Source organism: Kryptolebias marmoratus, linkage group LG15 (assembly GCF_001649575.2).
Source record: "Kryptolebias marmoratus isolate JLee-2015 linkage group LG15, ASM164957v2, whole genome shotgun sequence".
Taxonomy (NCBI): Eukaryota; Metazoa; Chordata; class Actinopteri; order Cyprinodontiformes; family Rivulidae; genus Kryptolebias; species Kryptolebias marmoratus.
Window position 1 is genome coordinate 19,593,269 of NC_051444.1, and position 17,781 is coordinate 19,611,049.

The 17,781-nt window shown below is 37.1% G+C and overlaps 1 protein-coding gene across 2 annotated transcripts in view; it reads right to left on the bottom strand.

Annotated features, from left to right (window-relative positions):
* The window catches only part of cdh8 (cadherin 8), a 28,436-nt gene extending 16,479 nt beyond the window's left edge, over nt 1-11,957 (bottom strand). The window contains exons 1-3 of one of the 2 annotated variants that reach the window (XM_017425882.3): nt 11,284-11,957; nt 10,842-11,029; nt 2,909-3,156 (exon numbers count right to left, since the gene is read on the bottom strand). In XM_017425882.3, the coding sequence (XP_017281371.1) occupies nt 2,909-3,156; nt 10,842-11,029; nt 11,284-11,479 (632 nt within the window). In that variant the 5' untranslated portion in view covers nt 11,480-11,957. The remainder of the gene's footprint in view (nt 1-2,908; nt 3,157-10,841; nt 11,030-11,283) is intronic. The other variant, XM_017425881.3, reaches the window with a different exon arrangement.
* Between the last annotated feature and the right edge of the window lie 5,824 nt (nt 11,958-17,781).

A 17,781-nucleotide genomic window follows, 5' to 3' on the forward strand; every position in this document is an offset into this window, starting at 1 on the left:
CTTACAATGTAGCAAAGCCTGCTGAATGAAACATGTTACTTGCCGTGTCCCTGGAACTTTCCACAAAACAATAAAAAAAGAAGAAAAAGAAAATTAAAAAAAGCATAAGGACAGAAACAAAGCTTTCGTACATTTTAAAACAGATTTTAGTTGTTCTGATCAAAGTATTTATTTGTGAAATGAAATACACACTCAAAGCGATTTTCTGAAACCCTGCTGGTCATCTAAAACAACCTGCATGACTGCCAGATGTCGCATAGCTTTTTATCTGTTATCAGTCAGGTAGAAAAGGGAAGCGCATAGAGAGAAGCAGCCCTGAGGGACCATTTCACAAGTGCACCTGAAAGGTTATTGGTTGGATGCATTAAGTAAAACAAGGTTGTTTGTCTCCTGAGTGCAGCGGGGACATGGCAGCCCACCAGAGCACTTGCCCCAAGTGGTTTAGGCCCAGACTGGCTTGGTCTAGTCCAGTAAGAGGGGATGGGAGGAATTAAGATGGTGAGTAATTCTAATAAGAAGGGCCAAATTGAGAGTTTGTGCAAATGGTGGCTGGAGAGCGTCCACTTTAATGGCGCAATTACTGCTGCCACTCTGCAGCAATAGATCTACCTACACAGACTGTAGAGAAAACTTGTTCGATTCTCAGATTTTAAAACACAAACATAAAGTCTTAGAGAAGGGGAAAAGAAACGGGGAGGAAATTGTTGGTTTATTGTTAAATTTGGCTTGTATGAAAGCAAACATACCTAAAGAGTCGAACCTAAGATGTTCACTAATATCTCTGGTCCTTTGAATAGTTACGTTTTCTAGATGAAAGTGAATTTCAATATAACTAAAACATTTTTTTGAACAAAGATACAACACCCTTTTACTGGTGTTTCAGACAAAAAAAGGACAATGTCAAAATGTAAGATTTGAATCGTTATCTACTGAGGCTTTTTCTCCCAAGCTGTTCATTATTTAGAAACACTAGTGATTTGTTAAAAAGCCTCAGTGTGGGTATAGCTCCCTTTCAGCCAGTATATATTTTGTGGGATTAAAATTTCCCAGCTTGTAATCATTTTATCAGCGCAGAGCTCAGAGTTACAGACTAATGCAAACCGTGACTGGAAGTACAATCAAACTGTCTTTGAGGGTTAGGGCCATGCATCATTTTAAGCCCTCCACATGACAATACTTATTTCATCTCATACTCCCCACCACAATCACCACCCCTCCCCACCTACAACACTAAAAGCACTCAGCATATCTTGAAGTTTTGCAAGGTGGGTGGAAGTAAGATGATAAAAACTGGACTTTGAATAGGATTGCATTCATTTGGATCAGTTTGTCATGGCAAAATTATGCACTCAAAAGTTAACATCTATTATGATACAACATGGTACAATACAGTCTAGTATAATATGATTCATTACGATATGATACACGAAAACATTCAAAGGGGTGAAAACTTCGTCTGATAATCACTGGACTTGCATGAGTAAAAGTTGACACATTCTTTCAGTTGCTTGCTTTTGTGTTTTAACTGAAAATGAAAGCGTGAGCTGAGAATGAGCTTTTACAAAAGTGCTTTAAGACTGTTCTGAAAAGACTCCATTATAAGATTTTGTTTGTTTTATTCCTTTTCTGACCTGATAGTTCAATAAAAGTCCCAACCATCTCTTTTTTCATGAACAAAACCACCTTTTTTTTAAAAAAAAAAGTATACAACTGATGATGAAGAAAATCAAAAGTGCAAAAATAAGTTTGAAGACAAAAAAACAGAAATGCCAGAAATAAGCAACTCTGCGCATAAAGATCCCTGACACCTAATAAGTGCCAAGACAAGATGTTGATATCTGGACCTGTTCATAGCAACAAATGTGCAAAGAGATTATGACAGCAGGATGATGCCATCTGCAGACATACTCATTTATTATTTAGTCCGTTTTCCTTTCAATATGAATCCTAAGGACAAAACAGTATATTTAGAGAACTAACTATTACTGTGGCATTCCATTTAGGAGAAAACAAGATGAATGAATTTCATCATAAAGTGTTCTGACACACTCGATACGTATAACGAACAATAAAAGTATACTCGTTTTAGAGCTAAATTGTCCCTCAGTCTCCTTCAAATGCCTCTGTGAAACAGAGACTTGCATCAACAAACATAAGAGCACTAAGAAATGAAATAAGGACAAAAAGGCAAAAGTTGTTATTACACATGAGAGTAGAGGCATCCTGGAACCTCAGGGCTCAATTCTTCCTCTTGGCAATCTCATCACTATACATGAGAATGCCGCCAGAAATGCAAAAAGAAGAAAAAAAAAAAGTAAAAGTAGAATGAACCAGTCCTGCTCTATAGCATCAACCAATCTCTGAAAGCCAGCCTGCTCTCTGCTCGCCAGGCAATTACACACAACCTGTTGAGTGTTGTCCCGGGAATGCGGTCAGCAAGTCACTGGAGAATTAATGAAATGCCAAAGTGGAGGGAGAGAAATTGCCTGTATAACCTATCCTCAAGGTGCCCTTGTGGTATTTCTAAGAATAAGCCACACAAGAGGAGACTATATTATACTACAGCAGGAATGGTTTTACAATAAAAAAAGAAAGTTGTGTTTTCTTCAACTCATAATCTACTTTTATTTTGTTCACCTGTAGGAATCAGAGCAATCACTGGGTTTCTTCCTCGCTGCCCAAGACACTTTCTACATTCTCCAAAGGTCAGGGACATGAAGAAATTTAATTGCATGCTTCAGTGTCAACCCTTTTCCCCAATTTTTCTTGAAGTTAAATTAAAGAGCTTTTTTTTTTTTTTACTTTTCTTTTGCGACTTTTGCCATTTTCCTGTGGTGAGTCAGTAGCAAATGGATGAGCCGTAAAGGCTAAAAGCTCTTTCAGTAGCTCACTGTTAACTACATCTCACCTGACAAGGCTCCCGGAGGAGTCTGGGTCTCTGGCGGTGACCGTTCCTATGACCGTGTTGATGGGGGCATTCTCATTCACTTCCAGTAAATACATGGGTTTGGAGAAAACAGGAGGCTCATCTGAGTCTTCTACTGAAATCTTCACAGTGGCCGTATCCTTGAAGGGAGCGTTGATGCTGGCCTCTGAGCGTACGTTGGTTGCTTCAACTTTCAGTATGTAAGCTCTCTTACCCTCGTAATCTAAAGGCTGAAAGAGAGAAAATCCAAGAGAATTAATAACAGTCTCTTTATTGTCACTTTAAACCTGTCAAACTCATTGAGCTTAGCATTTTCAGTTGATGCTATCATATATGAACTTGTTGGACTGGCCAAAAAGTTCAAACATACATTAACCTAACTGTATATAGTCTAATCATACATTGTGATTCACTTTTGTAATATTCAAAGCTAAAAGAGAACAACAATCAAAATAAATGTTAAAGCTGCTGCTAGTGGCTTGTTAGGCTCACCAGGATAACCCCATAAATGTGTCCCTTCTTTCCTGACAGCAAACCTAAGATAACAGGCAAATGCAGACTAGAAAGTAAGCCACATACAAACAGTCACTGTGTAAAAACTTTACGTGGCTGAAGCATGTAAATATGAATATATGCGTCTGCTGTATTTTATATAGGAGTTGTGACAAGTTAATTTTAAATTTTTTTAGACTAGTTTTAATAAGAAAATTCTGGTATGCAAAGGGAGGACCATGACACTTTAGATGTGCACACTTTTTGGGGATTTTAGAGAAAACAAAACAAGTTCAACAACTGTGAGAAATACACTGAGTGAACAAAGACAAACATGCCTATGTTTAGATATATTAACTGCGTAAAAAGTGTAAAATTTCTGAGAGTGAACAAAAAAATTTGAAAGTTTAGACACACTAAATATCATAAAACTTGAATTGCAACTGTGTAAAAATTGTTGATGACATCAAAATGACAGTTCAGTTATTTAAAGTCCAACTTTCTGTGATCTGGTTAAACTTTGATTGATGTTTCTACTAAGAAGTACTCCTGAGCTGTAGAGCTCCAAAAATGATTGGGTTTCCTAACTTGGTTTGCCAAGATCACATTGTTGTGGTTGTGGAAAATGTTTGTGGTTTTTGTGAACTTTATCTGATGTACTCCTGACAAAAATCATAGCACACTATTTCCCATTGAGGCACACGTTTTGATGTATTTTCTGTATGGGCTTTTCCAAAGCTTCAGGAGAAGTAGCAAGACAAAAACCTCGATGGAAACAAAAAAATAATGGGCAAATATTATTGAGCATTGAAGCATCCTTAATAATTTAAGATCAAGAAAAACATTATGGCTAGATTCAACATAAACTCATGATATCCACATACTGAAATTTCCTATAAAACTAAACTACTTTTTTTGTTTCTTTTTTTTCTTTTTAATGCTGCATATTCAGATAATATGTTGTCTGTTGTTCTTCTGGCAGAGCTAGGAGCTTTTTAACATTTCTTATTAAAACTAAAACATGCCAGGAGGAGAGCTGTTTACTTGTGGGACTAGCTGATTAGGCTTCCCAAACCTGGGAATAAGTTTCCAAATCCCAAACAAGTTGAACAAAATAAAGAAGTCACAGATGTGGAGTAGCAGCTGAGAGAAATGGGGTAATGATTTCCACAATTTCTTCCCTCAATCAATCCGGTGAATTTTAAATCACCTGAAAATAAAACAGACGAGCTCTGAGAGCTGATGAGAATGCAGCAGAAATAACTTGAATGCAGAATGTTTTGATAAATACAGCTCTTCTTCAGGCAGTTTGGCTTCTGCAGCGCTATGTCAGTAAGCACAAAAGGCAAGACATATTGAATGAAATAGCTTTGCCTTATTATTTTTTTTCGATAATCAATATTTTCCTCTTATTTCCCTTATTCACCTGTTTATTGAACATACTTTATAGGACTGTGTCAATCCCAGTAGTCAACTTGTTGTACAAAGATTCAAATGTCTTGACAAAGATGCTACAGTGAGGAATTAGCATTTACTGCAGGAGGGGGCTAGAGCCGACCCTACAGCAGAGCAAAATTTGAACATTTCCAACAGAATATTAGATTAAACATTGTCTGACTATGCTGCTACTATCATTCATCCAGGTATGAAGTTTGTGAGTGGTTGTGATAATGCTGTAAGTGTTTGCAGGTTGGGAACAGAATGTTTTGATCATCATTTTGACTTTGATCAGTCATTGCCACTGCTGTTTTCAGAGCTGCAAACCCTGGAAATGTTTTATTTTATTTTTTTTAACAACTCCCTACTAATGCTTATAGCAATAGCAGATTATTTCAAACAGCTATCAACCAACCCACATAAAAATGAAATGAGACATCTGCTTATTTAGGACTATCAAGAGATGAGTCTAATTTACCAAGGAGAGAAACATAATTTTGTTGTAGTGATGTCCTTTTGTGTGTTTGAGACGTGTTTGATCGGTTTTTGCATTTGATGTATTTTCTTTACTGATGGCTCATCATTAATATTTAAAAGAGAGAAGAGAGTTGGAATTTTACTCTTGTCATATTTGAGGACTGTTACAATTTCATTCTGAATCACCTCTGGTCACTCTCACACTACTAGAATAATGGGATCAAGTCACTTCCACACTCCATAACCAGGATTTATAGGGAAATCAAAAGTGGGCCTTGCCGCTTGAGGGGACAGTAGCTGGCTTGGGGGGGGGGGGAGAGAGAGAAGTGGACTAAAAGGAGAGAGATGAACAAAACGGAAAATGTATTCAGTTAGAGAAAAAAGAAGAATTGTCCCTCTGGTCTGACCAGGCCAGCGCTGAGAGCTCTGCGACAGAGAGGGCAGGTGGGTGGATGGGTGTCTGGGGGTCCAGCTCTGAGATCGCAGCAGCAGTCGAGGGGATGTAGACGGCAACCTGGGGCTTTGACTTCAACACTCCTACAGTTCTGACATCAGGGCTATCGTAAAGAGACCAAAGCCCCCAAAGCCTCTCCAAGCCCCACTCCTCTACGGTCAGAGAAGCTCTTTGGAACAGTCTCATTATTAACCTCCCCTTACTCCGCTCCTCATCTTCCTCTTTACTTGACACCCAGCCCCCTCCTCAGCCCTTCCTTTTCTCTCCCTCAGATCCTGCCGTCTGTGCTGAGAAAGTGGAGCAAGAAGCTTGAACTGAAGCCTTTGGATAACAAACAATTTGAAAGAGTAGGTACTTGTTTAATGGTTCTAAATGCAAGAACATTAGGTGAAAATAAAGAAATGTTAAATGTTTTTGGTAGAAAAAAAATCTGTCCTTTAAGTACCAATGGTGGTGATATTACAGATTGTAAGCATGAAGCAAACATTTGTGTTCATTTCAGCTAAATTATTTTGTGTAGTGGGAAATATTTTGGCAAATATTTGTCTCCAACTCTAATAAGAGTGTTAACACCAGTTATCACTATCCATTTATTGTTGGACTTACACAGTATCTCTGCTGGATATTTTGTCATGTCTCGGACACTACAGCAGCAAGAAATTGTACAGTCTGACATCTAACAAATCTAACATTTTACAGTATGACAAATGCTATTACCAAGATTTTATAATATTGAGCTTGCACAGTGTGACATGTACAAGCCTTTTATGATTTCTGAAATCACACATCTTATGCCGAATCTCACAGGGTATTGTTGGTTGAATAGCATTCATTTAAAAAAAATGCACATATTATATATTCACAAGACCATAAGATAACCTATAAACGGAGACACCATCTGTGTTCACACTTTCTATATCTCATTCACACAAAGTCTTAATTTGCTCTTAGAGAGGTTGTTATCCCAAAACAAATATCAAGTATTATCGCAGAAAACTGCACAAATACAGCTGAAACATAATCTGTTTTCAGGAAACATCTGCTACAACCTAGCCTGAATGAGCCTCCCACTTTCTGGTCCACATGGACTTAAGGTAGATGTTGTTGATAACCAAATGTATCAAGAGTTACTCTTCGAGAAGTCACTGTACCTAGGTTTTGTGTTTTTGCCTTAAAGATTTGGCTTAAAGTTTTTTTTTTTTTTAAAACTTGCACCACTGCTGTGCATTATGTATGCTGTTGTACTTGGTGTAAAGGAAATGTGCCGTACTGTAGAGACTGGAGGGATACAGCAATGTACAGCCACATTCCAAGTTTTTAACTCTTTGACAAGATGTCAACAACCATACAGCAACATGCAGCTTTACGGTCAACAATAACGTGAAGGTGTGTGGAAACAGCAGTTAGTTAGTGAAACCAACTCACCCTTAGCTGGACAGAGGAGTCCACTACATCTAGTTAAATGTTCTAAGTGTGTTTATTCACAGTGCTAATCTATGTTTGGTATCATTGTGTTAAAATATTTTTAAAATGTCAGTGTTGATTTAATGTGGCTCTTCGCTTAAAACCTAGGGGATTTATTTACTGAATTTTATCGTCTGATTAACTTTTTAAATTTAACCAAATAGATTATGCAAGATCTCACAATATCTCACAGAACTGTGCTTAATGTTATGTTGAAAGTTGAACCAGAACAGCTACAAATGTTATTTCTAAACATGAGATATTCAAAAAAAGTTAAAAAACAAAAACAACTGGATTTCTATTCTGTTGTTTTTGTTTTTTAACTTTTTTTGGATTTACCATGGCCTGGATGACTGAGAATCTACACCAGCATAAACATGAGATGGTCTGAGCTTGAAACTCTGGCATGGAAGGTGACAGGCAATATGCAGTCCTTTAAAGAAAGCTAGGTCTTTAATCTACTATCAGTTTTATTCAATAAAAAATAAAGCAAATAGTTTATAATTATCTTACTAAGGATTTAGGTATATATGTTTAATGTTTAAGAATTGTGGACTCTAGCAGTGGAGCATCTTTGCGAGCTACTAATCATCAAAGCAAAACACTCAGTACAACTTGCTTACTGTGCTTTGCGTCTCTAATATGAAAACAGTTAACTAATAATCTCACATGACGACGTGAAGAACCAACTCATTATGTTTGTTTCCATTGGCCTAACGGAGAGCAAAAAAAAAAAAAAAGGTGGTGGGGGCTTTCACTGTAGCTGTAGCTGGCAAATTTAATTATACCATACTCACTTTAAGAAAAACATGCTGGTAAACAGCTACTTTAATTACCATGGCTAAATTTAATTAAAATAATTTTTAGTATCAATTACAAAATCAAATAAAGCATCTATGCAAGCTGTTCCCTGTATTGCACTGCATAATATCCTGAGCACAGAATCAGAATCCAAGCCATATTTTGACCCTTTGAAATTATTAATTCATTAAACAAACACAGTGCTTGGACTGAATAATCCAGGGAGATTAGATTTTGATTAGTATGCATAGCGGTGCTGTTGTACAGCTACTTCTGATTATTAGGAGATTTGTGAGAGCAAAAGGAACACTGCAGAGCTATCAAATGTAATGCTGTAAAAAAAAAAAAAAAAAAAATTGCATGGCTCATACTAGATCCTCAGAGTGTACATTCCCAGTAAACAACGTGAAATAACTAGTTCAGTCTTAACTTCAAAAGTGAAGACAGATTTACATGCGGTGACAAAAGACACATTCTGGATTCTACTGAGTTAACGCCCCACATGTTCAGAACCCCCGAATCCTGCTGTGTCTTTCTGTGGTCTCAGTCAAGCGTTAGCATTAAATCAGCATGAACACGCAGGCCATTTAGAGACTTAAAAGTTCACCACTGGCTGCAGGGGTGAAAGCTCAGCATCCCACTAACATCCCTCGACAGGCCTGGGGGCTAACAGATAAAAAGCTTAAAAGTCAAAAAGCAAAGAGTTTTTCCCCCCTGTTTGTACCTCTCCGGCCGCAGATCAATATGTTTTAATCTCACCACAAAGGCTCTTAAATAATTTCAATTCCACATAAGATGAAAGTTTATGAACCCGTCCAGCTGTTGACAGGCACAGGATGAGTTGATGAAAGAGTTACAGTCGGTGTTTTCTTCTGTCCTAGTGAGGGGAATCAAACTGACTCCTCAAACTCATTTTGAAGCATTCAAAAACCGGAAGTGTGTTGAATGCCTTGCTACTTCCCCAGCACATTATCTAGCATCCTTCAGCAATGTAGGGTGCAAACCGTGGGCTACAAAGAGATCGCTGAGCAGACATGGGAACAGTGAGTCTCCCATGTGGATCATGGAAGACAAGATTTACTGAACGGCTAACACGTGTGACATTTGCTTTGTCAACAGTTAGAGATTTTATGATTTAGTGTCAAGTTTGTTTTTCAACGCTGATGTTTTCTTTGGTGGCATTGTGCTGGAGTCCCAGCAGATTGCCTTACCTCTTGTACATTCCACCTCCCACGCAGTTCATTGTTCACACTTTGACAAAGTCACTCAACACGTCCTTGGGGTAATGTCATTTTACATCACAGCACAATGCCACTGCAGATTTGAGTGATGTTTTGCTGCTCTTGGCAGACTCTGAACCCACCATGACTAAAGGCTTAAGATCCCCCATCCATCAACTTTTTTATTTTATTTTATTTTGTTCGATATGCAAACATCTACTATAACCAATAAGATACTAGTTGGTTAACATATATTAAAACAGCATGTCATGTATTAGTTGCTCTCTGTTCTAGTTGGGATTGGACTTTCCACAGAAGTACAGGTGTGTTCAAACATGTTTGCGACTTTTGGTATTACCACAGTAACATGTGGTTTTCACATTTAAATTTCTAAATCTTTTCTACTATGCTCAATGTGAGATTGAGTACTCTATATGGCCACAGGCAAACAATGACATCCAGACTCAAAGCTCAGAATCTTCTGGCCCAGAGGAAATACTGTTACAGCTTTTATATGGACTTATCACATTGATGATACTGTGTAAAAAGTGTGATTCTGGTTATACTACTTGGACTCAGCGAAGCATGCAGCAATAAGGAAGTTTTATATGTCATACTTCAAAACAGTCTTTAAAATTAGCAATATACTATGACATGTCCCAGTGTGTTTGCCTCTGGGTAGAAAAAAAAGTTCTTTAACAGAAATGTCACCTGCTTGGTTTCTTTCAGACCACGATCGCTGTCTTTTTTCTTCTTTGAACTGCAGCTAATGTACCCTTCAGACAGGCAATTAAGACACAATTGTGCCCTTAAAGTTGCTCTGAATTCGAACTAGCTCTCACTTGTCAATATGTTAAAGCTACAACTTGCAGTTTAATCAATCTGCTCTTCATCGTAAACAGAGCATCAGCCAAACAAAATCTAACCAAAAGCGTAGGCTGAACTTCTGTACAATGTGCAACAGTTTACTGTGTGTTAAGACAGTTACAGCTCACTAGGACAGATTTAAATACCCTAATAGGAGAATCTGAAAGAAATAATAACCTAATCAGATGTTTTACCTCCCACATATCTGCTGCATATTTTCCATGCACTAAAGGACCACATTATGCTTCAAGCAAGAACACATAGAAAGCAATATTTGAATATTATTATTATTGTATCATGTATTGCTTTTATTTATATGTACATATCTCTCTCTCTCTTTGGTCATCTATCTATCTATCTATCTATATATATGAAATTTTTATTGTACTTATTCTTTCTGTAAGTGACCGGTGTTGGATAAGAGGGTGTTGAGTCATGTTTCATTTGAAATAATGCCAGTTGGTGAGGTCTGATTTTTATCTACATAAGGAATTATTTTCAGAAAGATCACAAGGACACTAATTAGAATGATTTAATTTAGCCACTGACACCCTAATGACTGGTGGAGAAAATCTATTAACTTCATGAAAAAAGATGACACTGTATGAAACCAGAGATGTCTCACAGCCTGTGGCAATGTCTTCCATATTATAGTAACTCCTTCATCCTCCTATAAGGTTACCTTTTAAATTTTAGGGCTTACCTTTTTTAGCCTGAGTATCCCCTCTTGCGTTTGTTTGTCTGTAATAATCTCAAATGTGCCTTGGTTGTCTCCCTCTATGATGTTGTATGTCGACTTGGCGTTCTCACCAATGTCTCGATCATCTGCCTTCACTTTGCCACCCATTTTCCCGACCGGTAGGTCTTCAGGGATCACAAACTCATACAAACCTTGGGAGGAACAAACACACTGTAGCTCTTCGGGTTCTAGAAATGATAATCTAGTTAGCAAAATTATACAGCCCTGAATCATGGTGATGTATTACTGCATTTAGCAAAATTAGCTTCCAAGGAGTTGAGTAAATGAAATTTACAACCTAACATTTATTTTTCCCAATTACGAGACACTCTCATATGAACCTCTAGTCATTTATTCTTCATCATTTAATAAGGTTTGGGACATTTGAGGTTGTGAAGTTACTTACTTTTGGAAAACTTTGGTGGGTTGTCGTTAATGTCCGTTAGCGTGACGGTCACAGTTGTCGTTCCTGACAAGCCACCCATATGTCCTCCCATGTCTTTAGCCTGTATGACCAACAGGTACTCCGCTTTCACCTCCCGATCCATCCCATGAAGGGCGATTTTTATGGTTGCTGCAGGTGCAAACAGTTCATAACCCATAAATGTGATTAAATACACGGCTGTTATACTTCGCACATCAAATTAATGAAGCTCATGTGAGTATGCTCAAAGCAAATACACGGAAAAAAGTTGTACAGTGACCTTCACCACCCCCTTACGCCCCACATTATCATGATCAGGACTAAACAAACAAGGAAGCCATATTACCCAGGGATAAAAAAAATAAAAAATAATCCACAGGTTTACTCTTTAAAAAAGCTTTGTCTCAAAGCACAGTGAGGCAGTTTTGACTGAACCAGTACCAGCCCTGAGAATCAGCTGTTTGTTTTCCAATGAGTTGTTCTGCCGTCTGCAGTCATTTGTATTCTGATTGGGTGTGAATTATGCTGTCTGTCTTGTATAATCTTGAATATTGTATGCAGAACGGACCTTATTGACTCTGCCGCAGTGCTGAATATAAAAAGGGCTCAGCACTGGCATATATGGATAATCCACTCAGGAAACAGAGGCCCGCAAGATCATCAAATGAATATAAAACCCCTCATAAAAGCCAGGCTTTGGCATGACACCCTGCCTCGGTCTTGAGCTCCCTCAGACAATGATAATATGCTTGGCTATGATGGAAAACATGAGAGGGGTTAGCCTGTTGTCTGTGCCAGCATTTTTTTTCTTCTTTTCCCCTTGGAGATACTTTTTTGCCCCTCTGAGATGTAGCACAGTTCAAGGTCATTTTTTTTGTTGTTTTGGGAAGTAACAGCACCACAAAGGATCTGGTCCAGTTGGGTCACATTTAGTGCCACTGACTACAAAAGTGTGATGTCTTAATAAATCTTTTGCTTTGTTCCTGTTTGACAATCTGTTTCCTTTGGTTTCCATGTCTCTGCTATATACAGTACAGCATGTGCAATTTAACATTTTTAAATTAATCATGGTAGCACAGCAGCAAGTGGTTAGAGCCGTCGCCTCCCAGCACGAAGGTTGCAGGATCGCTTCCTGACCTGGGGCGTTTCTGGGTGGAGTTTGCATGTTCTCCCTGTGCTCACCTGGGTTTCCTCCCACAGACCAATAAAAGTAATGTTAGGTTAGGTTAATTGGTAACTCTAAACTGTCTCTAGGTATGAGTGAGAGTGTGAATGGTTGTTTGACTTGTTTGTCTCTCTGTGGCCCTGCCATTAACTTGTCCCCTGTCTCTTGCACAGTGACTGCTGGAGACAGGCACTGGCTCCCCATACCCAGAAAGGAGAAGCGAGTAAAGAAGATGGATACATTTTCACTCACACTATTCTTGGGTTTCTTTAAAAACTAATGTGAAGCAAATTATTGAAAAATAATGTCATACTTTCCACTTTGTTTTTTTACTTGGGTTGTTTTTGTTGTAAATTTGTCATTCTTTAAGCATCTGTAGGGATTTTTCTTTTCTTACACAGCATTTTTCTAAACACCTAAATGAAATAAAAAGGAACTGTTTATTTAAGATTCTGCTCTGTCATTTCTATCAACACTTAACAAAACATGAGAGTCAATGGAAACTGAGTTTCCATTGTCAGTCTTACTTTAGACTGTGACTTAACACTTCTTCACTGTGTTTTAAATATGATTAGTTGTGCTCTGGACCAAAAGCCATTCCTTATTTTTCAACTTTTCTCGTTAGAGCATTTTGAAAATGGTCACACATATATATATATATATATATATATATATATATATATATATATATATATATATATATATATATATATATCAAAATGCTCTAAAGAGAAAAGTTGAAAAATAAGGAGCACTCAGTGATGTGATCCCCAAAACTACTTTATTTAATTTCTACTCTACTCCTACCCAGGTTTTTCTATTTTTTAAACATTCTTTATACTATTTACCAAAACATGACACTATGTGAGTAAACCAGTAAAAGAATTGGCCTGTACATAGTTCAGCATTATGCCTGCAGAGATTTCAACATGCACTGAGAATAACCATTGTTGGATGACCAATCTATCTTCTGGGCCACAGCTACACATAACATTAAGAAGGTTCAGAGTATCCAGGGTGTCTTTAAGTGATTTGGTTTAACAACCCATCACAATCATTACTGAATGGAGCGCTGCTAAAAAGCAAGTTATTGACTTGATAATTCAACACAGATTTTCTGATTCTGGATATGAGTTCATTCATAATAATAAATGGGTGGAGTTGGCATAAGATGAGTAATCACAATCATAACACTGAAGCAGAACTTTTTTTTTTCTCAAAATGAAAAGACAAAACATATATATTTAAATATATTATATTTTTATTATTATTATTATTATATTATTATTATTATATTTTATTATTATTTTTATATTATATTATATATATATATATATATATATATATATATATATATATATATATATATATATATATAAAACCAGTGGCAAAACAACTATTGCAGTCAAATAAGGATGAAAAAAAACTGACATAAAAGTATTCTATGTGAATGTGTTCTTTGTTAAGCTAATCAATCCAACTTCTAAACTGTTAAGGCACAAATAGATCAGGCAATTAATGTTTATATCTTTTTTTAAGTAATGAGCTTTCTCTTCATTATTTTGAATACTTTCAAAGCTGCTTTAATTTCTCTTTACACTAAATAAGACACAAACAACTAAATGACTCAGTTCGGTGTGGGGGCTTTGAATGTCTTTCCTGTCATCAGATATCTATAAAGTTTAATGAAAAGTTTTAATGAAAACTGCAATAATTTTCGTCATTAAAACATTTATGGGATTGGAGTAATGTGAACATAAAGGCACAATTTGATGTAGTTTATGGCATGTAATGAATTCTTAAATTACTTGGCAGTATTCATCAAGAGTAAATCACAGAGAAATGATTCACACTTCAGTGATGACTTCAGTAAGGAAATAAACTAATTTACATTTGTTTTCAATCTTTAACAGTTAACCGGAACAAACTTTGGAATGAGTCTAATCAGCTTCTGTTCCAGGTTTGCAAAACATTTGGTGATTAGTTTTCTTTTGTTGTTGTTTTTTTGTTTGTTTGTTTGTTTATTTTTATCAAGATGATTCTCAATGCAGCTAAAGCAGAATGTTTTATTTCTAAAAAACAGAGACAAGCAGAGACTGGTTTCAAACAGCTGTCTTTTTAAATTTTATTCCAACTTGTTTTTTTTTTGTTTGTTTTGTTTGTTTTTCTTTGAAGATGATGCTATACATGTGTTGATTTCAACCTTTTCCAGGCTTTTTTAAGGTCATTCCTCTCTTTATTATTTTATTTCATGTCCACTGGCTGGAGGTTTCAGGGAGCTCATGAATAGATTTAAAAGTACTTCTGCTGCCTTGCATGCTACAGTCCTAAACAAAGATGATGCACAATCAATTAGTGCTCAACGCTTGTATTGGGGACGACTCTCAGCTACTATCATTTTAACTCAATATCTGTAAAATTGACTGAGATATTGTCAATTTTATGTTCACTTAGACAGATTAGCTATGGCGGCCATCTTGAACCAGGTTGACTGTAAAACTTAATCAATTTTAGAAGCATATCTAATAATTACTGGGAGTTTCATTAAATCTGACCGACGGACAGACAAACAAACACACACATGCAAAGACAATTGCATGATCCCTGGCCTCTCGTGGTGGTGTGTGATTAGTTTGCTTTATACAAAAGGAGTATGCACACAATATATTTATTCCACAGTTTTTGTTTTTTGACATAAAGATTTATGCTAACAATGTAAAATAAACATATGTACATCGCACACTGAAATATGCAAAACAACGTGCAGTTCTGATTTGAGTTTGCTGACTCGTAACAACAAGGTGCGCCTTCTTCCCCCTTCAGTCATGAACACAGATGAATCAGTAAGTAAAAAGAGCAACACAAACAAGGTGCTTGCACTCCCACACGCACACACACTTCAGACTTCCTGCAAGCAGCAACACTCTCATCTCTGTTGATCATCGTTAATTATTCAAATTAATTCCTAATCACTGAAAAGGGAAGATAGACAAACACTCATTTCCATAGATATTTGCCTCAACTTTCATTTTTTTTTTTTTTTTCACCGACCATTAACCAAGTGATGAATTGGGGCATGATGTTTATTTATTTATTGAACGCTTTTCATTTCCAATGTGGTGCTGCAAGTGTCAAATGCATTCTAATGGTTGTTTTCTTCTTACCTTTTATTTTCCATTAACATTCATTAAAACATCTGGCTCACATGAATGAGCCATCTGCGAGTGCTCCACGATCACACAAAACATGAATGCTAATCCTTAAAAATGTCCGTTCGGCTCACGTTCCCTCTCCACGCTCCGGCTGCAGATGCTTTGGGATTGTGACACCTACTGTAAGCCAGGGCTCCATTTCTATGCGTCGAAGCGAGTGCTCATTCTAATTATGCACATCAACTCGGAGCCTCCTTCCTTGGAAGTTGTTTGTTGTGGGCTGTTTTCCAAATTATGAGCCGTCAATTTCCATCTCATTCCTTATTAATGTAATTCCACCATTATTTAATCACATTGCTTACAGACACGTGTTAAAAAGTTCACTGAAAAAGCAATTAAAGATTCAATCTGGAATCTGTTTTGAGTTAAGTTCATGCATCGTGATGCTGCCGACTTTGGGTTTGCGAACGGAAGAAGCAATTATTATTATTTATTTGGTTTTCATAACTCAGTGATGTTGCAGTACACATAGGAGGACTGGCTCATTTAGTATTTAAGATGATCAGTGGCTACTGATTCAAACATTACACTTTGGGGTTTCATCACTGCATTTTTCACAGCTCATTGTTCAATTCCATGTCACTGATGATCATTACTTGAACCTAACATAAATAATTCAAACAGAGATTGTGATTTGATGTATTCACTGATGAGAAAAATCATTTAGTCCCCAGCAACTTATATTAATAGTCTAACAACATTGGCCGATAAATGCTTTAAAATGAAATACTGGTGTTGGGTATGCAGGTTAAGTTAGATTTGTCCTGAGTGTTACTAATCTAAAGAGATGATCATCTAACCTTGTTGGCATAAGATTATTACCTAAAAATGTTCTGTAAACATAAAAAGTAAATTCTACACCCAGCAAATTAATTGGATTTTTTTTTTTTTTTAATCAAAATATTTGTTTTTTGTATTACCAGGTTGCCACATCATATTCATATTTTATGTATCAATTAAACATGTGCACCCCTCTGTTCTGTTCTGCTCCAGTATTGGTCATATTTGTCCCAGTGTAAGGAGTTTATGTTTGGAAGTGTGTGTGTGTGTGTGTGTGTGTGTGTGTGTGTGTGTGTGTGTGTGTGTGTGTGTGTGTGTGTGAGTGAGTGAGCAGCTGGAGCGGGAAGCAATAGAGGAAAGGGGGGAGGAAGGGGGCCTGAGCATGGCAGCCTGAGTTAGCAGCAGCCTCACGCAGCGATAATCTATAAGCGTTTCAAAAAACAGATGGGCTGAGTTACCTGCAGTACTGTTGTTGTTACACAACTTTTCAAGCAATAAACCAACACTGTCAGCACCCCCTTTAGCAGGCATTTGATAATGTCGTCCCCAATGTGCTCGCTCAATGCAGCTGAGGTTAAACAATCATGTAGACACAGTGGTGAACAACGTATTAACCAACATACAGTACATCAGGTAAATGCTTAACTGTGGCTTTCTTTCTTTTTTTTCCTTCTTTTTTTTCCCAGACATCCTGTCAGGAACTGTACACACTTTGAGGGTAACGTGCAGCAACAGAGTACATCGTTCTGAGGTGGGCCAGAAGGTGAAGGAGCTGTTGCATCTCCACCTGCTGGAACCTCTGCAACCTGTGGCACCAGCAGGCAGCACACACGTAGTTTCAGTTTCAGCAGGCGCTCCGTCCCTGCTAATCCCCTCAGACCCAAAGTCCTGGTATTAGCAGCTCAGAAACAGATGCTGCGCAACGTCGAGTAGAAAAAGAGAACGGAACATTTCAAATTGCCAGCTCATTATTTTAAAATTGTTTGTATTTTAAAGCTACCAAGAGCAGACTGTAATCCTTTAGAATTTTCTGTTCAAAATGCATGTTAAATAAAAAAATAATTGCAAACATGCTTTCTTAGTGCTTGATCTGATGTTTAAATATCAGAGAGCAGAGACTTAACAGCCATAAAAAGAGTATTTAATCACTACTGTTGGCTTTTAAGCTCAGTTTACACAAATAAAACTGCATGCTTCAGTATTATTGCCAAACCTACTCATGTTTTCAATGAAAAACAAATTAATTACACAGAATTTTGAAATTTGGTAAAGGTGGGTGGCTTGTAAACATCTGGTCAGCACTTGTACAGTGGTGTTTTATAC